Raw genomic sequence first — 27,624 nt, forward strand, 5'->3', positions numbered from 1 at the left:
AGCTTCACCTGAAAATTGCTAGGCCACTATGCCACGTCTAGTCTCAAAGAGTGTGCTTTACAATTCATCGACAGTAGACAACTGTTTTTCACTTACCCTTTTACTCTCAACTGGTAGCTCTAACAACTCTGCTAGACTCCACTGGACTCCACTGGACTTAACTGGACCGGCTCTACCAAGTCAGGGCCTGGTAGATGCTGAAGGAATGTGCAGTTAATGAGGTTTTGATCATGAACACGAGTGCTCGATCTACTGTTCTCAGATCTGAGTCTCAGTGGACATTGCCATGTTCTCCATTGTACTTAGAGTTCATCCTAAAGTAATTAATATAACGTTTTGGTGTGTCTCGTGTTTATCGCTGCAGCGCCAGTGTGGCCCAATCCAGCCTACAATGTCCGTGACACTACAGACGACACCGTATCATTGAACTTGCCGAGAGTCAATACTTCACCCGGAAGCACGTTCGACTTGGAAGTGTTGCGCGACGGCACTTGGCAGAAAATACCAGACAACATTCCTGTCACTCGCTTCACCCATGATGTCAGTGGCCTTGAGCCCGACACTCGCTATGACTTCCGTATTCGCTACTTTGATGTATCCAGAAATCGGCTTTCCCCGTGGAGTTCACCGGCTCCTAGCCGTACTGATTGTAAGTGAAGTACTTCAAGTATGATTATTGCTTTGATGATTTTGTTGATGGACTCTTGCTTAAAGCTTTTTTAGTCAATTACTTACATGACATGTCATGTATACATGTATGTAGGTGGATTAAATTCTCCTGTGAAGGACTGAACTGATGATCTTGTATGTTCTTTACTTGTATTCTCACAGCGGCGCCAGAGACGGATCCACCAACAGACCCTCCAACACAAGGTCCGTTTCAACCACAGTGGCCAACTCCATCAAACAATGATGATCGTACTACCGACAGTCGCATCACTGTGAATTTGCCTGGCTTGCCCCAGCTACCATCAGGCAGCGTGTTGGACGTACAGTACAGACGTCCGGGTGGCAACTGGAGCCCTGCAGGTACTGTATCGGCACGAAACACGCCACAGGAGTTTGACGTGCCGTTCCTTCAGCCAGACACACCGTACCTCTTCCGTTTCCGCTATAGGAGCAGCACTGTACCTAGAGGCTCTCCGTATAGTCCCATTGAACAATTCCGCACAGAACCAAGTAAGTCACTGGGGCAGTGTGAGCATGTTTTCAGTAATGAAATACTTGTCAGCAACCACCAAGTATTCATGTGCTGTGAATTGCGAATTTGCAACATGCTATGGCAATCTGAATCATATGAGAAGTTCTTTTCTCGTTGACACTGTTTTAGCTATTTTAGGTGACATTTGCATGTGTTATGGTAACACCAGATCAGACCGTAGCTAGACTTGAATGGCTATTTTGGGTCCTAGCCGGGTGAATCTACATGCGGTGTGCGTGACATGGTACTCGCTCATCATGTAACATTTGTTCTGTGTGTGCTTTCTTACCGTGGCGTGCATGTATAGCTGTGACTGAGCCGCCACGAACAGGTTAGTAGTGTATGAGTAGCTTAGTCAGCGGTGTTGTGTTATCATGATGGTGGCATACTGGTCACTTCTACAGTTTGTGCGATTTAGATTACCCCATCACACTACAGTTTGATCCTGGTCGACACTCTTGACTTTCATAGCACCGCAGTAATATTGATACATTGTAAAGATACTAATATTAACACTCCATACTCTCTCTCTCACTTTCTCTCTCTCTTTCTTTTCTCTCTCTCTCTCTCTCTCTCTCTCTCTCTTATCTTTTCTCTCTTCTCTCTTCTCTCTTCTCTCTTCTCTCTTTCTCTCTCTTCTCTCTCTCTCTCTCTCTCTCTCTCTCTCTCTCTCTCTCTCTCTCTCTCTCTCTCTCTCTCTCTCTCTCTCTCTCTCTCTCTCTCTCTCTCTCTCTTCTCTCTCTCTCTCTCTCTCTCTCTCTCTCTCTCTCTCTCTCTCTCTCTCTCTCTCTCTCTCTCTCTCTCTCTCTCTCTCTCTCTCTCTCTCTCTTCTCTCTCTCTTCTCTCTTTCTCACTGTCTGTGTCTGTGCCTGTGCCTGTGCTTGTGCCTCTCTCTGACTCGTGCTCGGTCTCGATCTCGGTCTTGGTCTCAGTGCCTGTCTCCCTTTCTGTCTCTCCGTCTTTCTCTCTCCGTCTTTCTTCCTGTCTACCTTTCTCTCTGCATCTCCCTCAAACTTATGAGGTGCTTGACAGCAATAATGATTGTTGTCGGAAAATCACATTTGAGGCGGAATAATGGAATCTGAAGAGCAATTGAACCTTGCCTGTACTGTGACCTAACTGAGAAAGTGCATGTCTGATTAGACCTGTGTTTCTGATTTTCTTTTGGTTCTGCAGATGCTCCAATGCCCACTCCAGGTGAGTTAAATTGATTTCATGTCGTTTGATTGTGTTAGGTGTGCGCTAACCAATCCTTGCAAAGTCGTTGTTTGGATATGTAAAGAGATTCATAAGTGCAAATACGTCCATCTAGCTCATTGGGAATGTCCAGTGGACAAGTTCCAAGCCAACACTGTTGTAGAGGTTCATTTCCCTATTCTCATTGCTCACATTGTTATCATTGTCAAAGTGTGCATTTTCGCCAGCCATCTGTTTGTTCTGATGTGCAGAGGGGACTCTCTAAATGAAACTTGTTGGTTAGTGCCCCCCCCCCCCCCGCACACACTCCACGATACTTCTTCCGCCTGGCCCATTGGCTACCTTTGCTCCATTGTTCTATCGGATGCCTTTTTGACGTCTATCAAAGCAATCAAAACAATCACAACAATCGCTGCGACTTCCGAAATCTCAGTGAGGTTTTACATTGTCCTTTGGTTGTTGTGCTGTTAAATTGTGTTGAATAGAGTGGAGAAGACCTGCCTCACCATCACAACGTTTCATCGATCTTAACCTGCCTAGCTATACAGTTCCGGGCTCCACATTCGACGTGTTTATTGAGAGCGACAGAGTTCCTCGCCGACTTCTTTTTTCACAGCCCACTCAGTTCCGTGAACAAGCTCGACGCATTCCTAACTTGACACCCAATACGGAGTACCGATTCTACATCGTCGCTCGCGATGGCAATCGCCAGTCACCAGAGAGCAATGTACAAGAAGTGCGAACTCTGCCTGAAAGAGGTAAAAATAGGTAGTAGATAAACAAAGATTCTAGACTCAAAGCAGATTATCAGGCTTAATATTTGGTCTGGATTTGCCTCTGAAGTAACCACGGCTAAGACTTAGCTCACAGACTGCCAACTGCACACTGGGGCTAATAGAAGAGCATATGACCATCCCCTGTCACTCTGCTATCTTTTAGTGTTGACTATATGTACGAGTAGCTGGGAACAACTCGGTAAATTCCGGAATGATGTGCATTGGCGACTACTGAAGCAGGCCAGCAGGATATCGGTGTACGTTGACCTTGTCCACTTAATTAAGCACAGGTCATGTGACCCGAATACTTAATTAAGCATGGGTCATGTGACGGGTCATGTGACCTGAATACTGTGTATGCAACATGTCTTTGCATATGTTGATAAGCATTTAAGCATGTCCCTGTGCATTCACACGTGTGTTTGTGCTTATAATCTGTATTGTTTACAGTGATAACTCTGCGGCCAGTGCCAACCCAATCTCCAGAACGTCACTATGTCCTGTCATGGCTCGTTTCTCCTCAGCTGGAGAACCTAGTCACCGGTTTCAGAATTCAGTATCGAAAACTTGACCCGAACGGTCGACCGGAACCGTGGGTCACGGAATCGGACAATGTTCCAAGAGAGGATCGGGAGTATAACTTGGCCCTTCCAGATTCTGGTACATATGAGTTGCTGGTCACTGGCCTGACTGCCGATGGACTGCCTGACATTGAACAATTGTTCCAGGAAGTTATCCAGTGGGAAGGTTAGTCTTGCTTACTGTATATGCACAGAGGCAGAGACGAATTGTGGCACATTTACTAACGGGGTGCCTGGGGATGGGATAAGTGGTATTGGTGACTAGCGTAGAGGGTGACACCCCTGCAATGTGGTATTGGTGACTAGCGTAGAGGGTGACACCCCTGCAATGTGGTATTGGTGACTAGCGTAGAGGGTGACACCCCTGCAATGTGGTATTGGTGACTAGCGTAGAGGGTGACACCCCTGCAATGTGGTATTGGTGACTAGCGTAGAGGGTGACACCCCTGCAATGTGGTATTGGTGACTAGCGTAGAGGGTGACACCCCTGCAATGTGGTATTGGTGACTAGCGTAGAGGGTGACACCCCTGCAATGTGGTATTGGTGACTAGCGTAGAGGGTGACACCCCTGCAATGTGGTATTGGTGACTAGTGTAGAGGGTGACACCCCTGCAATGTGGTATTGGTGACTAGCGTAGAGGGTGACACCCCTGCAATCTGGTATTGGTCACTAGCGTAAAGGGTGACACCCCTGCAATCTGGTATTGGTGACTAGCGTAGAGGGTGACACCCCTGCAATCTGGTATTGGTCACTAGCGTAAAGGGTGACACCCCTGCAATCTGGTATTGGTGACTAGCGTAGAGGGTGACACCCCTGCAATCTGGTATTGGTCACTAGCGTAAAGGGTGACACCCCTGCAATCTGGTATTGGTGACTAGCATAGAGGGTGACACCCCTGCAAAGTGGTCTTGTATGGTGTGTGACTGTTTGTGCCATGTTGTGCCATGTTGTGCCATGTTGTGCCATGTTGTGCCATGTTGTGCCATGTTGTGCATTTGGAGACATTCAAATACGAGCACAGTCAGTTTGTCTGCTCACAGTCAGTAGTGTTGATGGTGCCAATAGTGGTGTTGGAGTGTACTTGTCCAAGTGACCCCCCCCCCCCCCCATGGTTGTGTGCGTGTTTCTGCTGGAATAGTGCTCGATTAACTGGGGACAGGGCCTTCACACACGCACACATTCACACACACACACACACGCACGCACGCACACACACACACACACACACACACACATGTACATACACACATACATGGAAGTGACAAAATCACTCCGGGTTACATGGTCGCCACTCTGAGTCCTTCATGCCTATAGCAATCTGTTCATTATTCTTCGGGAAAGTGAAAATGAGAAAAACTGTGAAGGGTCCTATCTTCACGCTGTTTAGTGGATGCCTACCTGCTGTGTTTACTTGCCTTTCGTACAAGGTGTTGGCTCAGGTTTTTGTTAGTATAGGTAAATCCCGACTGAATGGACGAGATTTGTGTGTCTTCTCTGGTATGGTGAATGGCTGGTTACTTCAAGACTTTTTAAGTTAAAATAAGCTTGAACTCCAGTGTGGGAGCAAACCCATTCCTAAAGCTTGAAATAGCTATGAACAAAATTAAACGGGTGCTCATGTCAAACAACAAAGCAGCAAAGGTTTAGTTCCAGAACGATTGCTATTTTACGATTATTCTCTCCACGTCGACTAATGTGATTAATTTTTGTTTGACTTCTCTGCTATTAATATAGGAGATGGATCAGTCCGTCCAGGTAAGTCTTCACTGCTGCTACTGCTGGTGCATGATATTGCATGTACCTGATGAAATGCAATGCTCTCCCTCTTTAATCGCTGTAGAAACCCACAGACTAGGACTGTTGCATTTGCCCCATTACTTAGGCACGGTAACCCTCGAGTCATATCCACATACCCACAACTGACTCACAGATTCACTGGTGCTAACTCACTACACAGTCTATTTTGGAGAGCCTCTAGGTGAGGAGACAAAATTCATGTGTCTCCTCACCGACAGGCTAGGACGAGTAGATCAAACCAGGCCATGAGACCGAAAGATGGTCACCTTGGCCCAAAGTCCATGGGCATTCTATTTTTAATTTTTGATATCATATTTTCATTTTGTCTTGCAGTATAATATTATGCAGTGAAAATTTCTTTGAAGGGTGGGTGGCAAAGACGGAAACTACAGAGAAGCTTGTGCTTGCAGGCTTCCTCCATCTTCTTTTTTGTTCCAAGATGGAGGAAGCCTGCCTGAGCTGAGAATCTTCTTGTCCTATGTGTTTTAGCACTTTCAAAGCTGGCCAAATTGATTCACTCAGTCCACAGAGTAAATCTTCGTCAAAGTTTGAACAGCCAAACTCGAGTTAGTTTGAAATCCTTCCAGTTGGAGTGTTGGCTTTTGTACTTCATGCATGCCGATGCGTCGCCGCTCGCACTGCATGCCTTCACACTCCAGATTGCCAGGCAGCGGTCATTCACACTTCTCGTTTCTCATTCCTGGTATTAGAGTGGTGTCATTTGCACTACCATCGTACAACCGTTCAGTTGTAGACATGTGTTGTGGAGACATTGCTTTCTTGTGTGTTTTCTGATGTGACCTTATCTCACTGCCACCCCTAGTAACCCGCCCTGTGCAAGTAGAGCCGACAACACGACCTCTTCCTCCAACTCCAGCTCCCACAACTCAACCAGCACCCACCACTCAACCCAAACCTGATGGTGAGTCATGCATGACCTTGGCCTGGGCCAAGCTCATACGGTTTGGAGAAGCTCTGATCTGTGTGTATGTGTGTGCGTGTGCGTGTGCGTGTGCGTGTGCGTGTGTGTGTGCATGTGGATATGTTGTCTCTAGTGTGGATAGGCTTATGAATTAGTTATGATGTACATGTATGTATTGGCTGATGAGCCTCTGAAACACTGGGTGAAACACTGGGCGTTGGAGCACATTTCTGCTCCAGCTCCCAACACTACTGCAGCTGATAGAAGAGCAGATTTGATTTGAAATCCAGTCACGGCTTTCTTGGCAAGTGTTCTATGCACATACATGTATCTCTGTTCAACTGAACTGTTCATGTGCCACGGTGATGAGTGATATGAACTGTTCATGTGCCACGGTGATGAGTGATATGTTAACAATTTAAATGCGAGGCAAAATGTGTTCCTCCTTTAGGAAGTACATGGACGCTGAATCTGGTATTTGTGGGGTTTTGCATGTGTGTGCATGTGTGTGCATGTGTGTTCATGTGCGCGCGCGCGCGCGTGTGTGTGTGTGTGTGTGTGTGTGTGTGTGTGTGTATGGTGCTATGCTTTTCGCTGCAGATGTTCCTGTACCAGACCTTGGTAAGGAGATTGCAGATTATTGATTATTGATTATTGATTATTGATTATTGATTATTGGTAGATATTCTTTCCTGTTACATGTACAGTAGGAATCGGTTATAGCGTGGGTGTTTGAAAAACGACATTTGATTCTTATTGCCGATATTTCTTACACGCGATAAATCACGTGTGACATACCATATGCGCGCACGTTTGGCATGTGGACACGTACACATGATACACACGGATCAATCAGACTCGCGGTCGTACTAGGCGACTGCGGAGCAGCGGATGCGAGAGAAGTCGGAGGAAAGAGTCCGACTGGACAGAAAAAGTGATTCTCCAATACGGCCTTGGACATAACTCTCTTTTGTGTTGAATATTATTGTATTGAGTATGCACAGAGCACAGATGTTATTACTACAGGCGATACACTTTGCACTAATCTGGCATATTTTGCTACACAAAATCCATTCTTAGGGCCGATATATTCTACTATGCGATAATACTGCTTGTAAGAATAAACATACACATAAAATATGTGTTATGATTATGAAAAAATGAGTGTTCATTCTTGTAAGCAGTATATTCTTGTATACGACCACACTATAACCGATACGCACTGTACCTGGATAGTCATGAAGTTGGTTGTTCCAACGAGGAACACACGCTTCTTGCCGAACTTGGCACTTGACTGACTCGCGACTGCCATCCGGAGCACACGAGTACATGGATAGCTACTGACTGATACGCACGCATTGTGATGTTGCATGCTGAGTTGGTGAGTTGGTTCTCTGGAGCAGAACTGCAGTACCACCCACATGTAGTACATACCTCCGTGAGGAAATGGAGCACAAGTTGATCTGAGTGGAAGTACAGAGTCGCATATACACTCTTACTGCATGTCTGTGTTGCTCGGTTTGACTTCCGGACTTGTGCGGAGGTATTCAGGTGTCTCAGCGTGCGTTGTAACTTCATAATGTTATTTGTTATTTGTGCGAACATTGTGTGAACGTTCAGCTTGGCCGGAGAACACTGTGCAGTCGGTTACCGATGAGGAGGTTACCATAAGACTGCCAGCTGCTCCACCAAGCACACGCCTAGACGTGTTTGAGATTGTGAATCGGGCTTACTCGCGCATAGAAACGGTGCCTGGCACTAATTCACCACAAGACCTAGTGTTCGATAGAAGGCCAGGCACGCAGAGAATCCTCTTCCGTATCATTGACGAGACCGGTAGAGCTACGGCGCTTTCACCCGTTCTGGAGGTGACCGGTATGTACTGTAAATATCCTGCTACATTCAATCTGTTTGGAATGCACAGTGATTCTGCATGGGAGGTTGTTGTGATATTGATGCTGCTACAGATGATAAGGTGGGTGGGTGGGTAGATGGCGGGGAAAGTGATGATGTATGACTATGAGTATCTACATTGTATGGGGCTGAGAATTGAGGAATAGAGGTTGGGCTGGATAGGGGGAGGAGGAGGATGGTGTTAAGCGATGATAGCTCACATTGTGTGTGTGTGTAATCTTGTGTATTTAGTGTTCTGTCATCAGCCTGGCTCGGGTACCATATTCTGATTGTATTTTCATCTTGTTTGCACCTTCTGCTGATATGTTTCATTCCTTCACAGATCGTCCCATTGCTCCACCTAGTAAGTACTGACCCATTGATCTCTGATCCCTCTTTAACACCTTAACACATGCACACCCCTTCAGTTGGCGTGTTTGTGTGTGCGTGTGTGTATGTGTGTGTGTGTGTGCGTGTGTGTGTGTGTGTGTATGTGTGTGTATGTGTGTGTATGTGTGTGTATGTGTGTGTATGTGTGTGTATGTGTGTGTGTGCGTGTCAGGTTATACTAACTTGTCCATTGCATGACACAACCATGTTGCTAGGAACACATGCCACCCTATCACAGTTGGTTATGTCAGTATTGTGTAGGGCCTGGTGGGGGAGGGATCAGTTGACTGTACGGAGTATTAATTAATATGCTAACTCCTTTATGATTCGTCTGTTGGTTGAGCTAATAATCTGTGTTGAATCCTGTGCAGCTACCATGCCACCCGTTGTCACCACCACTGCTACATTGTCAATAGGTACGTTTCCAAGACTGCATAACTTGTATCTACTTGTTTATATCGGATCCACTGAAGGATCTCTGCAACATTGTTGGCACTGTGAGAACCCTGTCCAGTGTACTTATCATTGCATAGCAAGTTAATGCGATGTTGTGGGGTGTAATTTTAGTCATCAACCCTTTGTGTAAGGTCACTGATACATTATGTGGTGTGTGTTCACTAAAACTGGGCTGATTCCTTGATGAATCCTCTATCTCCTGCTCAGAATTCCCTAGCGACGAGAATCCCATCTCAGTGACGAGCAATTCTGTGACTCTACGATTCCCGGGACGCACGGTGACAGAAGACATTTCCTATGAGCTGTTCAATGTCCTGCCTAATGGCCAGTTCACACTGCTCCAGTCTATCCCATCTACTACGCAGGATCAAGATGTTCCCATTACTGCACAGCCCGGCATCACATACACTTATGTTTCCCGAGTGGTGAATACGCGGACAAACCGAGCTGGACGTCTTAGCCGCAGGCTAACCGTTACCACCCCATGTGAGAGAAGCTTTTGATGTGATGTGCTAGTGGTATTGAGGTGTGTGTGTGTGTGTGTGTGCAGGGGCGTCGGAAGGTATTTTAGTGTGGTATGGTCAGCCATCTGAAGTACAATTTACTCGTGGGGAGTGGTGGCTGAGCCGAAAATATTGGAATTTTAGATCCCAGATCAGTGTATTTTGTTGATTCACAGGGTATCTGGGGCAAAAAGTGGTACGATCAATACCGTAGTGACCGTACCGTGTGCGACGCCCCTGGTGTGTGTATGTGTGTCAGTGTGGGCGTGTGTGTGTGGGGGGGGGGGGGGGAGCTTGTCTTGGGAGATACAGGATAAGCCTATGGTGGATAGTTTAGCGGCTTACACACTCTATTCCATGCAGGAGTATATGCACGTGTGTGTTGTGTTTGAATCTTGGTATTGGTGATGAATCACCCAAGGGTGGGTATATCTACATAGACACCGACGCATGCAGCAATTATTTCACCAGGTCTCATCATCAGGAAATTTGAAGTCACGATGTACAGTCCATTCATAAAAAGATGGGTCCTGGCTCTGGCGAGCTCCCGTATTTGGCGATTTTTCGTGATTTCATCGTACACAGTGCAGTGCTGCGAACTTTAAAATTTGAAAAAGGGTCCAAAAAGGGTGCCTGAACTGGGGTTCGAACCGCAGAATGCACTGTTGCAGGCGGGGTCAAACGGCCTGGATTTTGATGGTTTTTCCCAATTCAGTGCTTTTGGGGCAAAACCTGGCCGAAATCCTATTCTTGCTATGGCTTGCTTTTTGGACAAAAAAACTTCAGAAACATAATTGGAAGAGGATTCCATATGGGATTGCAGAAAAAAATTCTAAAAAAACTCAACGTTTGACCCATTTATGGCCAAAAGCTAGAAGTTCATTTTTTTCTGAATGGACTGTAGACTTACCAACTAGTCTAGTGATGCAGGGAAGGTCAGGAAAAACGGATTCAGATATCTGACTATGCGTGTGCATGTACCGGTATGTGTTTGCGTTTGTACTCTTTTCTCATGGTTCTGGCACGCGATTATTCAGCTGCGGCTGCACAGACTCCAGGTAGGTGAATTGTTTGAATGTTTGCCTGCGTGGGTTGCTATCCTGCTAGTCTTTCTCTCACATAACTAAAGACTGGTGATATGTCTTCTTGACTTGTTTCTAAAGCAATACTGGTAGTACACAGGCAAGGAAGGTTTGTATTGCTTAGTTTGGAGTTGACAGGAGGGCATGCACATCGAAACCACGCCTTGTCAACGACCCGTTCTTTCTCAGTTTTAACGACCACACTCAGCCAAGAACAAAACAACAACGAAACACAACAACACACCAACGCTGATGTGGCATCGCAAATCCCGTACCGTGCACGCAGGCACTGGGTTGCAACAGAAAAAAGACGCGCTGCAAGCGTGCCAAGCAGCGAGTGAGTACAGAACGCGTACTAATGGCAGTAATGCCAGTCATGGCAACGGAAGATAAAATTATGGAGATCGACCCGCGCATGGTTCGATCGAGAGCAGAGTACGAAAAAAGCACACATTCAAAGTTCAAACTGTGCAACAGAAGCAGAAGAGGAAAACGAAAATGAACACTTGTCGTGAAGTGAAGTGCTTCTGTCCAAGGGTGCTTGCACCCGACGGGGTGACAGCGCCCCTAGTCAGACAATACAAGGCAAACGAAATAGAAATTAGCTGAGTCACAGCGCGGGACTCCGAAACGAAAACCGGTGAGTATGTAAATATTAATTGTTTCGTACCTGCTGTACAATGTAACAATTCGTAACGTAATTTCAAACTAGCACTCGTAGAATTGTAGTGCGAATGTGCCACTCGATTATAGTAACAACGACAAAGAGATACTCTTCTAAACATTGCTAACATCTTCTATAATTTTGTTCCATCCATGAGCAGCTATGCCATGGACTTAAGAACAGTGTAGAGGAGGGCACGATACATTTCTGTCATCGTCTAATCCTATTTTCCTTTGAATGTGCTGCGCTTGCGCAGTTGCTCTTACTGCGATACCGTAACAACATTGAGATGCCTTTTGTTGGATCTTCTGCCTGGATTTCATTGACAGATGAGTTAAGCCCATGGATCCTTCCATGAGTGGCATGCGAACTGTAACAATTATTATTATTTTCCTTCCACGTGCCTGAAATATCCTGTCGGGCCTAATGGTTTCCTTCTCTTGCTTCACTTCTATCCCCTCACTCCCCTGTCCGCTCTACCTGTTTGGAATGGCTATGCACGGAGTGTGACTTGGCAGTTTCCTGGTCATCTTTTTGCATGCAAATGGCTAGTTGGTGCCATTGGCATTGTGTACCTTATTGACCATACCCGTCTAAGATCCTTGAACTTGCACGTAGAAGCCTCACAGACTCTTTCCCTATCACTAGCGGTCTATCTATACAATGCAGATGCATGTCATGCATCTATCAATCTACCAATCTTTCCTCTCCCTGTCACTGTTCGGTAACTGTCTTGCTTCGCCAAGGCCAGAATAGCAGCTGATGTCATTTTTTTTGTTTATTTGATAACTAGTGCCGTTACTCTGCTTGAGGATTCACTAGCTGGCAAGGTAGACGTTTTGACCCCAGTGGTCCCGTGTATCACTCTCACCTATGCCTCCACCGGTTGAGGTTCAAATCCGACCACTGCCCACGTAGCCTAGTAACTTAACTGGTTCAAGTAGTAGTGGGTGCTCACAAACTTCCTCACATGAACATGGGAAAGACACAACCAGGCGTCAGTAGCAACTTTGAGATGTATAAAAAGAACAAGGGAGAATGACAGGAATGAACCCACAGTAATATCTTCACAGGAAAGCAGCAATGTTAAACTAGGAACCCAGCATTATACATGGCAAACGTGTTACAAGCGGGGGAAAAAGCAACAACAAACAATACGTACTCCCACATCAATAATGCAACTCCTACAAGCACACAACAATGCAAGCTGGCACCTGTAGATACACTAGCCTGTTGAGTGGTTGGAAGCAAATTCACTGCTTGCTGAATGCACATCACAGTACTCCTTCCTTCAGTCTCAAGTACATGTACTACATGTATGAGAACATCAGAACAGTTGCATGACAGGATGTGTAATGACAAGAACTGAGTCTTTTCACGCCATGTGTTTTAGAACCGCAGCCAGTGTGCGGTGTCTCATTTCTACTGTCTCATTTCTACTGTCTTGACAACACGTTGCCAGGTGCTATCTTACGATGAAGTTTGAGTTGTTCTGGGTGGATGATACAGTGTTTGAGTTGTGGGTGGATGATACAGTGTTTGAGTTGTGGGTGGATGATACAGTGTTTGAGTTGTGGGTGGATGATACAGTGTTTGAGTTGTTCTGGGTGGATGATACAGTGTTTGAGTTGTTGTGGGTGGATGATACAGTGTTTGAGTTGTTCTGGGTGGATGATACAGTGTTTGAGTTGTTCTGGGTGGATGATACAGTGTTTGAGTTGTTGTGGGTGGATGATACAGTGTTTGATTTGTTCTGGGTGGATGATACAGTGTTTGAGTTGTTGTGGGTGGATGATACAGTGTTTGAGTTGTGGGTGGATGATACAGTGTAGAATGGCATCCTAGTGATAGTATGTACAAGTGAGGATACACTTGAAAACTTACTACATGCCAGTAACAGTGTCCTCAGGCAAGGCACTTTGTCATACCGGGCTGCCTGCCCGAAACAAGTAATCTGTCAGCTGTGACACACACACACACACACACACACACACGCACACACACACACACACACACACACACACACATGTACACGCCCAGTTGATTCCACTCGGTGATCACTTCTTGTAGTGCTGGGAACCTTGGGTGTGTGTGTGGGGGGGGGGGGGGGTGTGGAGGTGTTGGAGTGCATTGCGCTACTCCAAGAAAGCCGTGCTAGCCAGGAAGCTGGGGGTGAGGAATTTTAATTAACGGCTTGCACTGACTGACTGGGCGTGACGCATTTTCTTGTACTTTTCTGTGCAGCTCCCCAGCCTACTACTGCCCCAGCACCAGGTAAGACTGATATGATAGTGAATGATAGTGCATGTACTGTAGATACCATATCTTTACTCCTTCAAGAATAGTGCACGTAATACTACAATGTCCAGTAGCAGGAGACAAGGAATGTACAAGCATTGCCGTGTTTGTGCTCATTCGCTTCGTCCTCTTTGATTGTATACGATTGCAGAGCAACCGCCTCGTCGTAACTGGCCCACTCCAGGCTATAGCGAGGAAAGCACCACACCGACATCTACTGTCATCTTCCTACCTGGCTTGCCAAGTGCTCCATCAGGAACAACATTCAATGTGGAAGTACGTGGACCAAACGGCCAATGGCAGCGATTCGCTAGTCGCATACCATCGTCAGACCGTCCTCAGCAGTTCCGTGTATCATCATTGGAGCCTGGCACGCCGTATGATTTCCGATTCCAATACTCTTATCCCACTGGGCCAGCCTCAGACTACAGCAATACCCAGACGATTGACACTGACTGTAAGTACATGACTGTACTAGCTCAGCAAAACAGTAGTCTATTATCAGAACAGTAGTCTATTATCAGAACAGTAGTCTATTATCAGAACAGTAGTCTATTTATCAGAGTGATGATGGTGTACCAGCACAGGTCCGGTCAAAGGATTCGTAAAATACAATGGCAGATACTAGTAGTGCAAAATACAGCCTTAGATAGCCGAACAATGCAACAGGAGCGAGAATAGACTCTGATGGATGCTGATTTATATTTGATGTCTTGACGATTCAATGTCTTTTTCAGAATGGTGTTGATAAGAGATGAGGGAGAGCGCCTGGTGCACTCCCTTCCCTGTCATAACTGTGCTCTCACAAGGCTTCTCATCATCATCATCATCATCATTTGAACAGCCTCTTGTACGGGCAAGCAAAAACGCAATACATCAAAATTCAATTAGAATGAAAAAAGAGAGGAAAATGAACTCAAAGTGCACTAGAACTCAATATAGAAAGGAACGCAAAGTGCAGTTGAACACAATGAGCATGGGGCATGGGGCCACCAATCGGAGAAGACCGGCTCATAATGGAAAATAAAAGAACAAACATAAAAAACTTAAGACACCCGTACACATCAACGTGCTCTAAGGGTATGGCAGCTTGTGCATCATCATCATCATCATCATCATCATCACCATGCTAAAGAATTCATTGGATTGTCGATGCGTTGAATATAGAAGTATTTTAAGTATCCATTGACGACGTCTAGTCTTGCTTCTGTCGTGTGGTTGGGAAATCTACCGTTCAACGGTTGTAACTGCTAGTTATGCATAGCAATGAGAAGACTTGAAGCGAGATTGTTGTTGTTTTTTTGTTTGTTTGTTTTTTACAAAAAAAAACACACCATTTGACGGCACAAAGCAGCAAGGCAGCGATGAGACATATGGAATGGCAGGTTGTGCATCAACTTTTAACGGCATTCACTGACTGACTGCATGTGACCCATTTTCTTGTACTTTTTCTGTGCAGCTCCCCAGCCTACTGGTGGCCCAGCTCCAGGTAAGACTGATGTTCCTTGAGTCGTAGTACAGGTACTATCGTAGGTACTATCTCTTACTCCTTGAAAGATAGTCACAGTGCAGGTACTGCAGGTACCATATCTTACTGTGTGCCTATCCTGTCTGTTGTGATACTTGATCTGATGTGTTTTAAAACGCGCTTCAGTGTGCATTACAATAACATTAGGCTCTGACCAAATTTCTACTTCAAGTGGCAGCTATGTACTTTGGTAAAGTGCGGAGAGGAAATTTTGGTAAAGTGCGGAGAGGAAATTTAATGTAGAATTGGCAAGTGAATGATAACTACAATGTTGTAAATGTCTTTGTCATGCAACAAGTGGACTGCTTGTCGGCCTGTGCTTTGGGCCACCTAACTCTGTGTGGAGGTATGAAACGCGACGGTGCCTATTGTTTTTGTTGGCTGTACCCCCTTTTGGCCTGTGTATTCTGTGATCTCGGCGCGGTGTCATGTTGGCGCTGTGTCCGCGCGGAGTGCGTGCGGACTATGCGCGAACTGAGCAGGTTGCGCCACAGCACGCATGCACATATTGTACCCATTCTTGTTTTCTTACACATTTTCAATGGACAACGAGGCCACCATCAGCTCCTCACACACTCACAACAACATGACCACTTCGTGTCTTTAGACAAAACTGTACAAGGGCCTGTTAACACAAGCATCTGCATGCCGCACTCACACAACGAGCAACCAGTTTGGGGAATAGGAAGGTTTGTCCATTGCTTTGCCAGGCTCCGAGTGAGTGACAGCTTAGAGCTGTGTGAATGTGTGTGTATGGCAGCTGGGCAGGGCCCTGCTGCGGAGGCTGAGTGAGCCGTATGGAGGCAGCCGGGCAGGGCCCGGCCCGGCTGCGGAGGCTGAGTGAGCCGTATTGAGAGGCTGAGTGAGCCGTCTGAGTGTGAGAGGCTGAACATTGCGCGAAATCGCGCATCTATGAGCGACATCCACATAAACTGCTGGGACCATGGTTGTGTACTCGAATCTCATTCTGAGCACCCTTTTTTCTTCCTTTTTTCAGCCGTTTTTTGCAAAAAGTCCTCGAGCTCGATTTTTTTTGATCGATCGTTCTTCAAGGAAAGACGAGTGGACAATCGATCAACAGGGCCGAGGACGAATGCGTCTGGTTGGAGTTCTTGCGTGGCACAGGATGACCAGACACACATATAGATACATTGCGACGATCTAATCTGCACAGTGTTTCCTAATACCGCACGCACGACGGTAAGTACAATTCATGTGATTTCAAATTGTTTGTGATCTACAACGTCGCAAGCAGGACGGAAATACAGCAACAGCACGACAACCGTTATACCAGGCAGTAACCAACAGTCACCTCCGTCACATTCTCCAGATCAGAAGGCAAGTGAGGCAGTGAACATGAAGAAATAAAGTATGAAAGAATGAAAAGTGAATAATTCAAAAATCTCAGAAACGTTGAACGTAAAAAACACTGAGAACAAGAAAAGTGACTTACTTCGATGGCAAAAGACAAAGCGAATGTTCCTCGTATGGACCTGGCTCTTGCGGAATCAGCCACACTGTGGAACCATGTGTTTGATTCCACAAGGGATGGCTACCTGCTCCTCACCAACCAGCCTCCACGACGGTGGTAAAGTCGCCAAAAATACGAAAGTTGAACATTTTGTGCATGCATGCAATAGAAAATTTGTGCTGAGTATGTCGAGTGGCCATTCGCACAGGACAAAGCCGTTGCGCAAGCTGTGACCCTGAAATTTCGTCCATTAGTAGCGAGGGTAACCCTGAGCTGGAAAGTGTAAGGGATGGCATGCTACACTCCCCCGCATACGCTTGACAGCACGATTTGAGGCGTGGAGTAGTAATATACCAGTATCTTACTACCCCCTGATACCTGATGCATGGACGTCGTCATCTTCATCCCGCAGATCGAAAATGTACAGGTGTCGCGTGATTTCGCGCAATGAGCCGTATGAGGAGCCTGGTAAGCAAGGTTGACTCCCCTCATTGTATTTACAGAGTTTCGCCGGTAGACGGCATCGGTGTAGTTATTGTAGGCCGGTATGATCATGGATACCGACAGGAGAGAACTAGAACAGGAAACATGATGATGACAATAGTGGAGTGAGTGGGTGGGTTGAGAAAGAAATCCACTGCCAATGCGGACAAAGCAAGAACTGAAATCAGGAACAGTGGACTTCGGAGAACAATGAGCGCGTGAGAGTTTGTTGGGAACAGAGCATGCGCCTTCTGTGTTAACATATTTTTGCGCGTGCGCAAAAATGAAACACTCCGATGTCCAGTAGCAGGGACAAGGAAAGTGCTAACATTGTCAGACATGCAGAGGGTGTGTAGGTGCAGTAGTGTGGATGTGACCATGGGTTCCTGTGAGATCACAGTGTGGCATATAAGAGAATATGTTTGTGGAAGATGGTAAAGTGCGCTCTCGGCAACTTTCTCTCATAAGAAAAGGCGCCCAGCCCATGGGCGATTACCTCTCCTGGTTTCAAAGTTTCTACCGTCCTCCGAACTAGCCAAGAATCGAACTCAGTGGGTAAGGAGTGGCTTTGATAAGCCGGATACAGTATGTAGTTGTGCGTGATTTCAATGCTTTATATGGAAATATATCAGTGTTATGTCACTGTCTTATATAGATCTGTGTTCATCTGTGTGTGTGTGTGTGTGGTGTGTGTGTGTGTGTGTGTGTGTGTGTGTGTGTATGTGTGTATGTTTGTCTGTGTGTGTGTCTGTGTGTGCGTGTGTGTGACTGTGTATTTTGTACATACGTTACTTGGTGCTGGCTCAACATTCACCTTGGTGATCAGTTTCAGCACCATGTGAGTAATCTACGAAGGAATGTCTTCCATTTACATTGGCTAGTTTTGCCACGTTACCCATTGCTGGCTAATGCACTGTGGTTAAACTCCCTCTCCTCTCCTCTCTCTTTCCTCTCTTTTCTCTCTCTTTCTCTCTCCTCTCTCCTCTCTCCTCCTCCTCTCTCTCCTTCTTCTCCTCTCCTCTCTTCTCCTCTCTTCTCCTCTCCTCTCTTCTCCTCTCCTCTCTTCTCCTCTCCTCACTCTCTCTCCTCTCTCTCTCTCTCTCTCTCTCTCTCTCTCTCTCTCTCTCTCTCTCTCTCTCTCTCTTCTCTCTCTCTCTCTCTCTCTCTCTCTCTCTCTCTCTCTCTCTCTCTCTCTCTCTCTCTCTCTCTCTCTCTCTCTCTCTCTCTCTCTCTCTCTCTTCTCTCTCTCTCTCTCTCTCGTCTCTCTGTCTCTCTGTCTCTCTGTCTCTCTCTTCTCTCTCTCTCTCTCTCTCTCTCTCTCTCTCTCTCTCTCTCTCTCTCTCTCTCTCTCTCTCTCTCTTCTCTCTCTCTCTCTCTCTCTCTCTCTCTCTCTCTCTCTCTCTCTCTATCTCTATCTCTACTCTAGTAGACTTTTGCACATCTATAACAACATCAGCGGTTGAGCGGGCCGCACCACTTTGGAGCACACTGCAACAAAGCACGATGATCGCAGCTCAGTGCAAATGTGGCGAATAATGAAGAATCATTGTCCCTGATCCTAGCGTCTTCTTGGCTTGTTGCAGAATCAAAAAGTCCTTCATTGTAGTTACACTGAAATGGCACCAAATGCCTGGAAATGCTTGTAATTGGCTCCAGTGTTTGAAAACATTTTCCGGGGGGGGGGGGGGGGGTTGAGGTAGTATGCCTCAAAATGTACCATCCACTGTTTTCTTGATTTGTGTGATCATTTTAGATTGGCCAAGCAACCAACCAACCAGTCAGAGTCCAGGTCAGCTTCAATTTACACTCCCCGCTGCCGTTCCTAATTACTACTACGAAGTTGTGAGGATCTTACCAAACGGAGATGAAGAAGTTGTGGGAAGATATCGACCGATCGACAGCCGTGAGCAAATCATCATGCCTGTACTACCTGGAGAGAATTATCGTCTGGGTCTGAGATCAAGATCAACCTTGTCTCCCAGCCAAGTCTCCGATATTCGCTCAATTATTACATTCCAGATTCCTCAAGGTACTACGATGTTGACTGTTCTATATTTATTGGTCTCTTGTACTTATGAGACAAGTTCTAACTGACAACTCTTCAGTGTCCGAATGATAGATCCACAATTCCCTGTGCTTCCCTGTGATTCCGCTATCCAATTGATTATGCTGCCATTCTCCGTCTACTATTATAGTGAAGCTATGTACAACCTCTCATTTCCCTGTACTTGCTCTGTTTCCTATGGCTGATAGCCCAACCAGTGCCGTTTCCCCAGAATGGTGTCATTCAATTCCAGCCATCGTTCCCTGGTCAGAGTGGATGGGTGATTCGCAGCAATGTTGATGGAGAAATTACAAGATTGCCAGCATCAACAAGACAGTATACACTGGATACCAGCTCACTGTCAGTTGGAACTCATACAGTTACCGTGGAGACGGATGATGGACGTGTGATTGGACGATACATTGTCATTGTCAGAGGTAAGTGTTTGCCCAAGCTTGAAAGAATCCCGCTTCCAGAATAAGCTGAACAGTCAAACTGTGAATCAAAAGATCCGTTCCAGATTGAGCTGAAGATTCAAACTGTGAATTGCATACGAAAAATTCCAGCCAGACTGTCATTGTACGGACCAGTGTGACGAATTGTTGCCTACAGTCCATTCATAAAAAGATGGGCTCTGGCTCTGGCGAGCTCTCCTTTTTGGATCATACTCTCAATTTTGTGCTTTTGGGGCAAAAATATGATCGAAATTCTTTTCTTGTTACAGTATGGTTTTTGAGAAAGAGATTTCGTAAACATAATGGAAAGAGCATTCCATAGCAGGGGATTGCCAACTTGAAAAGTTCTAAAAAAAAAATCAAAGTTTGACCCATTTATGACCAAAAGCTAGATGTCCGTCTTTTTTTGAATGGACTGTATTACAATACACATGTCCAGTAATAGGGATATAATGTAGGAACCATATCTCTCTTTGTAGTCCCCTTTGTCACTTTGTCCCAGATGCTTGTAAATCTAGCAGGTTCTTCTGAGGCCACAGCTTCACAGCATAGATCATTCTCTCCTGCGTGGATATTTTCCCTCTTTTGCAATGTTGTTTGCGTGTGTGTGTGTGTGTGTGTGTGTGTGTGTGTGTGTGTGTGTGTGTGTCTATGTATGTGTATGTATGTGTGTGTGTGTGTGTGTGTGTGTGTGTGTGTGTGTGTGTGTGTGTGTGTGTGTGTGTGTGTGTGTGTGTGTGTGTGTGCGCGTGTGTGTGTGCCTTTTGTACATATGCTACCTGGATGTTGCTCCATCATTCATCTTGCTGATTAGTCCCAGTGCCATGTGAGTATTCTAGGAATGTGTTATTCCAAGTTGCCACTCGGCACATGTAAGACCTAATAAATAGCTAAGAGCAGCTGATGTAATTTGGTAAAATACTTCCTTGTCAACGTTAGCACCCCCCCCCCCCCCTAAAAACAGTACCAGTGCGTAAATATGTGTGCAGCCTCAAGCAATGCTCACACTTACAATTATGAGTTGTTATAACTCATGTCAACATCATAAAAGATGCTGGACTATTGGGGGAGAAACTCTTTCAGGCGTCCCACTTGAGCTGGTTTGCTTGTCACTGCCAGTAAAGTTTACAGAGAATTTGGTAGCTTGCTTTTCACTTTCTATGCATGACAGGCACCTTGGAGGCGTAATGCAGCAAAATGTACCAACCACTGTTGTCTTGCTTTGTTTGATCATTTCAGCTTGGCCAGGACGCCCAACCTTCCAGAGCCCAGATCGAGTTCAACTTACACTCCCTGCTGCCACTCCTAACTACCTATATGAAGTTGTGAGGATCTTGCCAAATGGAAACGAAGAAGTTGTGGGAAGATATCGACCGGGAGACAGCCGTCAACAAACCATTCGTGTTGTGCCTGGAGAGAATTATCGTCTGGGTCTGAGATCAAGATCAACCCAGTCTCCCAGCCAAGTCTCCAGTATTGGCTCAACTGTTTCTTTCAACATTCCTGAAGGTATGTAAACTGTTCTGCAGTCGTATCACCAGGGGCGCGGGGGAAGAGAGAGACATTGCTTTTCGCTAGGATGATGCGAATAGCTTACAAGAATACTTGATTTGGAACTTTCCAGCTCAAAGGTTCGGACTATTATACTAGAGCTGGTACATCGATGTGCAGTGGAAACCTTCTCAGTTGGTGATGGAGACGTATGAACACTGCTTTGAGTGTTGCTAAAGTTAGAACCTGTTTTCAGCAATGACGGGGGAAGCTATGACAATCCAGACATCTGGCAATGCACAAGTTGAATTAATGAAGTGCATCGCATGTGGATGAGGACTAGCCAAATATGATATCCATCTACCGTAAAGTACTGCGAGAGCGCCCCACTATCTCATCCTTTCGTGGCCGTCTTGTGGAGGTGGTGTCCTGTGTGTAGGTCATACAACACAAGCCGTGTACACACATTGGCACATTGTGCAGTCAATCTGTATTCGGTTTACCTTCGAGCGGATGCGAGCTCCACACAAAAACATGCCAAGTGTGACCTTGGTACACTAAGGTTCTCACACCATACAAACTTAGTAGCACCCTGCCATGAGATTTCCTTCCCTTGGCTGTAAAATCAAGGTGGGGCGCTCTCGCGGTACTTGATCAGTATTAACTGAACTGGTATTGGGACTGGTTATTTTCAGTGATGCACACGAACCCATTTTTCATGAATGAATGCTCCCTCAAATACCAAATCTTCAACAAACGAATATTCTAGTATTCTTATTACTTAGGCGCATCACATCATGCGCTCAAGTTTATGCTATCTGCATACGTGGAAGTAGAGGATTGCATGATGTACTACGTATGTGTTGTAATATTGTTCTCCTCTGGGGTTTTTGATTCTTTCTGTCAATGCAGTACAACCAACTCCTGCTCCTACCCCAGCACGTCCTACATCTCCAGGTAACCATAGGAACAAACATGGAGGATATAGGCATGTCTTCATTGTCACCAGGGGCATAACGGGACAGTGGGGAGTGGCACGGCCGGGGTCTGGGGTGTTTCCTGGGGAAAGAAATCGGATTTTTGTGGACCGGCAACACACGCGTTTCAGCGCTCTTTTATTTTATTTTTTTGGATGAATCCGGGACGAAAAGTAGTATGACCATGGTCGTACCGTGTGTGACGCCCCTGGCCAATTTTCTCTATTTCTTCAACTCGAGCTCTTCAGATCAGACAACGAAATGTTTATGGTGGTTAGACTTGAAGCACAACATGTCAGCGGATTTGAAAACCATACAACATTGTGTGACGGATGTAAAACATGTTCATTTACTTTTCAGCTTGGCCAAGACCCCCAACCATCCAGAACCCAGATCGAGTTCAACTTACACTCCCTGCTGCCACTCCTAACTACCTATACGAAGTTGTGAGGATCTTGCCAAATGGAAACGAAGAAGTTGTGGGAAGATATCGACCCAGCGACAGCCGTCAACAAACCATTCGTGTTGTGCCTGGAGAGAATTATCGTCTGGGTCTGAGATCAAGATCAATCCGATCTCCCAGCCAAGTCTCCGGTATTGGCTCAACAATTTCATTCAACATTCCTCAAGGTATGTAGACTGTTCTATAGTTGTTGAATTGTGTTCTTATCAGTTCATCTCAGACTGACATCTTCTCTTCGGTGCCAGAATGATAAATCCATAGTTCACTATACTTTGGTGCAAACTGCTTTCTATTTCATTATGCCGCCCTTCTACTACCATAATAGTGAAGCAAGACTGACATCATCGGTGTATTGGTAACTGTGGGCTCTACTGTTTAACTGCTATGACACCTGTCCCATGCCATCAGCACTGTTGCCACTGCTGCTGCTGCTGCGGCTTCTGCTGCTGCTCCAGAATAAGCTGAAGATTGCAACTGTGAATCTAAAGATCCATTCCAGAATAAGTGGAATAGTCTAACTGTGAATTACAAACTGTTTAACAGAAAATTCCAGCAAGACTGTCATTGCACAGATCAGTGTGATGAATTGTTGCCTACAGTCCGTTCATAAAAAGATGGGCTCTGGCTCTCACGAGCTCCCGTTTTTGGCGATTTTAACGTACAGGGTGCAGTGTCGCGAAATTTGGAACTTGCAAAAGGGTCCTGTAGTACACGTACACGCTGATTTAGTGTGTACGCCGCAAACCATATGCATTCATGAGCACGGGCACGTTTTGCTGCGGAGAGCGATGATTTGTTGGAGAGTTTGTTTTCAGAATGGTGGTTATCTTCTTGCACCGCTCAGTGACAGTTGTGGTCTGATTGCCTTGGCGTTTACCGGCTTCATTCGTTGCGTTTCTTAGTTGTGTTCCCAATATCTGTATGGCGTTTTCGTGTTGGATCACTGCACCAGGGTTTGAGTAATTAAATTACAATACAGTCTTCGCTGAAGGGTAAAGAGTCCCAAACACACTGGGTGTCCTCCCCCTCTATGAGAGAGACCAAAAGAAGAAAGAGAGGAGAAGGGGGAAGAGGAGAACTTGAATGTATACGTGGAAGTAGAGGGTGGCATGATGTACTGTGCACGTGTTGTAATATTGTTTTCCTCTGGGTTTTGATTCTTTCTGTCAATACAGTACGACCAACTCCTGCTCCTACTCCAGAACGTCCTACAGCTCCAGGTAACCATAGGAACAAACATGGAGGATATGGGCATGTTTTCATTGTCAACAGGGGAAAGATCGGATTTTTTGGCCAACACACGCGTTTAGCGCTTTTTATACCGTATTTCCGTACATAATAGCACATATGCTTATGTCCTGACATAAGTGCCCCCCCCCCCCCAATTATAAGCGCGTATGCTTATAATTATTATGTGAACACTATTGTTGAAACATCCGAGAGCTCAATATACCATTAAGCATAGTGATAACACCATTGACTAGGACACAGACAGACCCTTATCGCGCATATAAGCGCATGTGCTTCTACCCGCACTTGTTTACACAGCAAAAAAATCTGTTTTGCAGCAGATTTTCGCTTCTAAGTGGGGAATGTAGTGAGCTGGCCAGAATGTAATGATTACTGGAATGACAAGAGACTATAACATACAGCAGTGTGAATGTAGCACATCATGAAGGTGTGAGTACGACACATGCAGTGATGTGTAGAATGCAACATATGACAGCTAGGTGGTGTAAGAACAACGCAGTCACTATCACTACATCACTCCTTCTCCCAAACAAAAAGCTGGTGCCGGGGAAAGCAATAGAAGGAATTAAAAAAAAAAGAAGAAGAAGAGAGAACACAATATGAAGTTTTGAATTTCAAAGCACCCAATGGAGGGAGATAGGAACTCAACTTCAAAAAACACAAAAAGTTGTCAAGTTGAACTTTCAGAGTGAGTATGATGCATTGTTGCAATAATCTTTTAGGATAAACTGTCTGCGTAGAGCCGTGCCTTCTCAGTAAATTTGATATGCCGTCCGGAGCGAGTGACTGAACCATCGACGAATGAGCGCTTGCCGGAAGCAGCTGGAGTGTGTTCCTTCGAAGCAGGCTGGCTTTCACGTGCAGATGAAGGTTGAGAGAGTGGCATGTTATGGCATGGCGAGCCCGGAGGCAGATCCACAGACGGTAGACATGCCGAAACAGCACCTGGCACTGTAGACTGACCAATCCGAGCAGACTGTCCAGTTCCAGTTCTATCTGGTTCTGGCACTGAAGGCTGACCGATCCGAGGAGCCGCCTGTGCTGGCGCTCGCTCAAGGTCCACCTCATGACGGCTGAAAGACGGGTTCGCTGACGACATGGGTGGAGAATCGTCCGGGCGATGCGGTGAAACAAACTCTCGTACATGCTGCCTATTCCTCAGTAGGTAGCGAGAGCCATCGGTCACTCCTACCTGACGGCCGAACTGGTTCACCACGGTCCATGACTGAGACTTGTCGCAGTACCCGTCCTGCACAGTGACTTTTGTGCCGGGCCGAAGCTCAGAAAGCATTCTCACGCCACGTCGGGAGTCGTGTTGTGCAGACATTTCAGCTTTTGCTTTCAGCTGGTGCTGGGGATTCACAACGGTGGGGTGGAGTTGTGCCGGGACTCTTGTACGCAGTGGTCGAGAGAACAAAGCTTCACTTGGTGATGTACCGAGCATTCTATGCCTCGAACATCGAATGTCAAACAACACTTGGTTAAGACGCCTCTGGAAAGGGAGATGTGGCTTAAGAGCAGACAGTCTCTCCCTTAAGAGAGCATGTCTGAGAATACCAAAGTATGTGTGCAAGTGGATCTCTCCGATTTCGCTCAAAATTTGCAGGTATGTTCCCTTTGGGGTGTGGATCGATCGTGCAAAGCCCTTGAAAACGTTTCTGAAGGGAACCTTGAAATTTGGATACCCCTCAGAAATGGCCGAAATATCACATTATTTATGGGTCTAGAAACGAGTCACGCCACAGCGTATACGAACAAGCTATGAACAAAACTCCATCAAGCCAACATTGCCTCACCTTAGAAGAGTTCCTGGAGCGGTACCGCTTAGCCACGCCAGGATCCCAGAAGACGAGGTCCATCACCCCCTGACGCCACAAATGATCGTCTTGAAAATAGCCAATTTACAAGCGCTGGCAAAACAGCCAGCTACGTCCTCAATTGGCCAGAACTATACACCGGCAGATAGTAGAACACCTCTTCTAGCGCTGAGGACATGTCCCCCATCTTCCTTTTGGGGTTTTCTTGAAATAAACTTTTTTGAATTTTTCCACTCGACCATGCTGAAATACGGCCAAAGTCATACCTGCGCAGGAAAGCTCGCCCCTCCGCGACGTCTCCTCAGCAATTTCTACTCCAACACTACTCCCAAGGCCGCAGAACAAAGTGTATTGTTGGCTCTGACAAGGAAAAGCAGCGGTGATCACTTGTCACTCCAAACGACAAGCTTCTCCTTGCGCCACCAATAATATTTTTTGCGACCGTTGATGCAAAAGTGACTGAAGGCCTGAGCGCAGTTTTTGAATTTTATTGCAAGATGCACGATGAGATCGCGTGCTCTGTGACGTAGGATGACGCTTCCATATCACGACACGCGGCCATCGATCGCGAACGTGACTGGAACGCTACTCGGAACAGACCATTATGGCCGCGAGGTAAGATGAACTGTATTTCCTGCTTGATCTACTGAGAACCCTCACAAACTGTCCTAGGAGTGTTGCAATGGCAGCAAGCCGTTGAAATATGCCCCACGTACAGCATGGAGAGTTATTCATCTTTCACACTTACCTCCTGAAATCCGAACATAGTCCAACGGTAAAAGTCCCTTGTTTTCATGTCGATGCTCGACAAAAGCTGCAAGCTCGGTCGCTTTGTGTTGACTGGCACGCGAGCAGCACTGGCTGCACGAACTTGTCGCGTGAACTGCATGAGAGATTTCTTACGTCATAAAGAATATGATTTCATCATCATTTCACTGGTCTTCGACTTACATGGTCAGGGAAAGTCCCAATTCGTAGGCCTACAACACGGTCATCGTGTTCTTGAGCGCAGTAACAACACAAGTGTGATCACTTCCAGACCAACGGGCGTTCAAGGCGAGTAACAAGCGCACATGACGAAGGTGACTCTGAAATCTCGTGAGACATGATCCACGGGACTTGGAATTCTTGCGTCACAAGGCACGTGATTTCACCGTGCCTCTTGTAGTGAAATTCTTTGAACTGCGCTCATGCTTTCAGTCACTTTTGCATCAACAGTCGCACAAAAAATTATTGGTGGCGCAAGGAGAAGCTTGTCGTTTGGAGTGACAAGTGATCACCGCTGCTTTTCCTTGTCAGAGCCAACAATACACTTTGTTCTGCGGCCTTGGGAGTAGTGTTGGAGTAGAAATTGCTGAGGAGACGTCGCGGAGGGGCGAGCTTTCCTGCGCAGGTATGACTTTGGCCGTATTTCAGCATGATCGAGTGGAAAAATTCAAAAAGGTTTATTTCAAGAAAACCTCAAAAGGAAGATGGGGGACATGTCCTCAGCGCTAGAAGAGGTGTTCTACTATCTGCCGGTGTATAGTTCTGGCCGATTGAGGAAGTAGCTGGCTGTTTTGCCAGCGCTTGTAAATTGGCTATTTTCAAGACGATCATTTGTGGCGTCAGGGGGTGATGGACCTCGTCTTCTGGGATCCTGGCGTGGCTAAGCGGTACCGCTCCAGGAACTCTTCTAAGGTGAGGCAATGTTGGCTTGATGGAGTTTTGTTCATAGCTTGTTCGTATACGCTGTGGCGTGACTCGTTTCTAGACCCATAAATAATGTGATATTTCGGCCATTTCTGAGGGGTATCCAAATTTCAAGGTTCCCTTCAGAAACTTTTTCAAGGGCTTTGCACGATCGATCCACACCCCAAAGGGAACCTACCTTCAAATTTTG

The 27,624-nt window shown here is 46.1% G+C and overlaps 1 protein-coding gene across 6 annotated transcripts in view; it reads left to right on the forward strand.

Moving 5' to 3' along the window:
- LOC135814634 (mucin-2-like) overlaps positions 1-27,624 on the forward strand; it is a 74,912-nt gene that overhangs the window by 14,141 nt on the left and 33,147 nt on the right. For 4 of the 6 annotated variants that reach the window (XM_065327790.1, XM_065327786.1, XM_065327787.1 and 1 more), the window contains exons 18-42: positions 365-649; positions 832-1,179; positions 1,509-1,532; positions 2,378-2,398; positions 2,884-3,156; positions 3,625-3,921; positions 5,492-5,512; positions 6,378-6,476; positions 7,077-7,097; positions 8,097-8,351; positions 8,713-8,733; positions 9,131-9,175; positions 9,423-9,701; positions 10,756-10,776; positions 13,709-13,738; positions 13,914-14,219; positions 15,222-15,251; positions 18,071-18,082; positions 18,998-19,273; positions 19,498-19,725; positions 20,558-20,569; positions 20,983-21,252; positions 22,147-22,191; positions 22,572-22,841; positions 23,850-23,894. In XM_065327790.1, coding sequence (XP_065183862.1) covers positions 365-649; positions 832-1,179; positions 1,509-1,532; positions 2,378-2,398; positions 2,884-3,156; positions 3,625-3,921; positions 5,492-5,512; positions 6,378-6,476; positions 7,077-7,097; positions 8,097-8,351; positions 8,713-8,733; positions 9,131-9,175; positions 9,423-9,701; positions 10,756-10,776; positions 13,709-13,738; positions 13,914-14,219; positions 15,222-15,251; positions 18,071-18,082; positions 18,998-19,273; positions 19,498-19,725; positions 20,558-20,569; positions 20,983-21,252; positions 22,147-22,191; positions 22,572-22,841; positions 23,850-23,894 — 3,534 coding nt within the window. The remainder of the gene's footprint in view (positions 1-364; positions 650-831; positions 1,180-1,508; positions 1,533-2,377; positions 2,399-2,883; positions 3,157-3,624; positions 3,922-5,491; positions 5,513-6,377; positions 6,477-7,076; positions 7,098-8,096; positions 8,352-8,712; positions 8,734-9,130; positions 9,176-9,422; positions 9,702-10,755; positions 10,777-13,708; positions 13,739-13,913; positions 14,220-15,221; positions 15,252-18,070; positions 18,083-18,997; positions 19,274-19,497; positions 19,726-20,557; positions 20,570-20,982; positions 21,253-22,146; positions 22,192-22,571; positions 22,842-23,849; positions 23,895-27,624) is intronic. The other 2 variants (XM_065327788.1, XM_065327789.1) reach the window with 2 other exon arrangements.

The sequence above is a fragment of the Sycon ciliatum genome, chromosome 4 (genome assembly GCF_964019385.1).
Source record: "Sycon ciliatum chromosome 4, ocSycCili1.1, whole genome shotgun sequence".
Classification (NCBI taxonomy): Eukaryota; Metazoa; Porifera; class Calcarea; order Leucosolenida; family Sycettidae; genus Sycon; species Sycon ciliatum.